The sequence below is a fragment of the Mytilus galloprovincialis genome, chromosome 10 (assembly GCF_965363235.1).
Source record: "Mytilus galloprovincialis chromosome 10, xbMytGall1.hap1.1, whole genome shotgun sequence".
In the NCBI taxonomy this organism is placed as follows: domain Eukaryota; kingdom Metazoa; phylum Mollusca; class Bivalvia; order Mytilida; family Mytilidae; genus Mytilus; species Mytilus galloprovincialis.
The window spans coordinates 37873366-37876465 of NC_134847.1; the positions used below are offsets into that span (position 1 = coordinate 37873366).

Consider the following 3100-nt stretch of genomic DNA (forward strand, 5'->3'; position numbering starts at 1 on the left):
AACTTTGTGAATACTTATAACTTATGCCATAATGAACATATTTAAACCATAAGTAAAAAATCGCGAATTTTCACTTGAAGATAGCTATTCAGAGAGCACCGGAATGAATCAAGCGAATTGACTTTCTACATTTTTTCCATCAGGTTTACGGGCGTCAAGATAAAAAAAAATCAGAACATCATTTAGCCGACCAGGACTTTTCTGTTCAAAGTGTGTATTCTCGTAGTAAAATACCAGCTTTTTTGTTTGCCTTTTCTGTTGATGACACGATGTTTTTAGATCTTTTGTCCAGAATTGCATTCTCTGTGTGAGAAGCAAAACGCTTTGCCATTTTTAATATGGACGCCGTCAGCGTATATTCGCGCGTGCCATCCCCGGGTAAATGGATAGCAACCTCCTGGTATATGGGTTAGCAACACCCAGGGGCTATAGGTTTTGTTACGACGCGTGTTAACCTCGTGTTAACCAATCGAAATCCTAGAAATATACTAAGCCAGTGATAATGTCTCATAGGCAATTCTTCCACATCATCTTATTATTGTATCCTCTTCAAAACCTCAAGGACAAAACATTTGTCATACACATCATACATAGAATGAGGTTGACTTTTAACAGTAACACATTTCAAACTTGAATTACGGTCAGATACATGTATGATTGCATGTGTTAACCATTAACAAAAGTATTGTATTACATGTAATCAAATGTCACCTTCTGTTTACTTGGCAAACATTCACGATGCCGTCATGCAATTTATTAATTAATAAGAATAAAGTGTGAAATAGGACCACGATCATTACACAAGTCTGAAGGGGTTTCAACCATACAATGGCTATGTACTGTGTGTTGCATTTAATCCTGGTGGCCACATGTGTGATGTATTCCGAGGTGAAAGCAGGAGGTACATGTCTGCGACTTGGTAAGAAAAGAGGGACGAAAGATACCAGAGGGGCAGTCAAACTCATAAATCGAAAATAAACTGACAACGCCATGGCTAAAAATGAAAAAGACAAACAGACAAACAATAGTACACATGACAAAACATAGAAAACTAAGGAATAATCAACACGAATCCCACCAAAAACTAGGGATGATCTCAGGTGCTCTAAAAAAGTAAGCGGCTCCTGCTCAACATGTGGCACCCGTCGTGTTGCTCATGTTATAACAAATCCGGTAAATTGTCTAATTCGGTAGGTCAAATTAATGAAAGGGAAGGGGGTTGTAGTTACGACGTAAGGAACATATCCGATATCATTTATAAAACGGTAATTCCGTAACGGTCAACCAATTCGTGATGGCGTCTGTAAAATTTACGAAGAGATGATTTCAACTTCACCATTTTGAACTCTTGGTTTAATAGCTTTCTTCCTTGGTAAAAATTGTAGTAAGTAAACTTAGGTTTGAAAGATACAAAAAAACGAGTTTTTTTTACTAAAGGCATTGGATAGTAAAAAATAAATTTAATTATGTTCTTTTCATTTTATATGGACGCATTTACTGATTTACATGCATATTTTCCCCATACAACATGTGCAATTAATTTAAACAACAAAGACCATTGAACATGTTAAAACTACTAAAAAAAACTATTTATGAGTTCTGTGACAATCTATAAGGGCATATATAAATAATAGCCAACACGAATGCCTTCATATTGAGTTTCGTGAAAAAAAAGAACATGATTATTAAAAACCATTTGTATAATATTTCGGTCATCACAAATATGTGAATGTATAAATATTGAAAGGTATTTTTGTTGTTCATAAATATAATTGTACAGTGTATTGATGATCAATTGTTTTTAGAAAACAAGATATTAGACAACCTATTGGATATGATTGTTGCCATAAAGTCAGGATCACCAAATTCAGGTAATGATTTAAAATTAAGTTGGGGGAATTTGGTAAAATCATGTTACCCGCAATTTATATATAGCTAGTACCGAAAAAAATATTGATTTCTTTTTAGTGATATAACGCTTGTAATCATAAACTAATTAAGAGGATTTTTTTTTTGTCACAAACTTCAATTATATATTTTGCTATTTATCTAATTTAATGTACGTTTAGTAAATTCAGTTATCTATTACAATTAATAGTAATTATCAACAAAACCAGTTGTATAATTTGAGGAAATTGTTTCTACTTTTTTATATTTTTTTCAATTATTCAATACATTGTTCAAATTACAGGAGGAAACAGTTATAGGCCCGCCTTTACAGCAACCCTAAGTACTAGCCCCGTAACGGTGAGCGGACAGTTCATTCCTAAGTTTGATAACGTTATTTTGAATCGTGGAAATGGTTACGATCCTAAAACAGGAAAGTTCACTGCTCCAAAGTCCGGCCTCTATCATTTTTCCTTTACAATAATGTCAAACGGTGGATCCGATTTGCATATGGGTGTGGCAAAAAATGGAAAATACTTAATATCTTTATATGCGACAAAAACTCACGGTGACACTGGAACTGCTAATCCGGTCTTGGAACTAAAAGAAGGCGACACCGTGTATCTGATCCATGGAGCCTCTGCAACGCAGAGCATGGCTGGTTATCACTTTTCGAACATGTCTGGATATTACATAGGGGAATGAAGTGTTGGTTCAATTATTCAAAATAAATATTATGTTACCAGTTTCTTTTTCTGTTATTTTTCAATTACAGGTAAATTATACCTATCATATTTACAACGATAGGAGTTGTAGGAATGACATGAATAATTACAATAATCTTCATTTAAATATGATTCTGGATAACAAAAACTCAATATCAAATTTGAATTTTTCAGTTATAGCGAGACAAATGTTACTTCATCAGAAGCGCGATTCTACCAAGTATGTCTCTTCAATGATGCTCGAGTTCAGCAAAATTAAAATTCAGACATTTATGAAATTTTTTTTTTTTATTATTACGATATTAATGTGTTCAAAAAACATGATGCCCAGAAACCCTCTAAATCCTGACTAGTGATAGAAGTATGGTCGCTCTTAATCTATTCCCTTCCGGCGGTAATTCCATTGCCAAAGTTGGTTGTCCGTTTGTCTGTGGGGGATGTACAAGTACTTGGTCACATCAGAATACGAACGTGAAATCCGATGCCTC

General features: G+C 34.2%; 1 protein-coding gene across 1 annotated transcript; it reads left to right on the top strand.

Moving 5' to 3' along the window:
• The first annotated feature begins 794 nt into the window (after window positions 1-794).
• Window positions 795-2633, top strand: LOC143049134 (heavy metal-binding protein HIP-like). Its single transcript, XM_076222888.1, has 3 exons — window positions 795-919; window positions 1806-1871; window positions 2192-2633. The coding sequence occupies exons 1-3, from the start codon at window positions 829-831 to the stop codon at window positions 2590-2592; spliced, it is 558 nt and encodes a 185-aa protein (XP_076079003.1). The 5' UTR covers window positions 795-828; the 3' UTR covers window positions 2593-2633.
• Window positions 2634-3100: the final 467 nt, after the last annotated feature.

What these genes read in the sequence shown, in the direction of transcription:
- LOC143049134 (XM_076222888.1), top strand. Translation starts at nt 829, where the DNA reads ATGGCTATGTACTGTGTGTTGCATTTAATCCTGGTGGCCACATGTGTG. An exon ending in AGGTACATGTCTGCGACTTG is followed by an intron (nt 920 to 1,805) that starts GTAAGAAAAGAG and finishes AATTGTTTTTAG; the next exon opens with AAAACAAGATATTAGACAAC. An exon ending in GTCAGGATCACCAAATTCAG is followed by an intron (nt 1,872 to 2,191) that starts GTAATGATTTAA and finishes TTCAAATTACAG; the next exon opens with GAGGAAACAGTTATAGGCCC.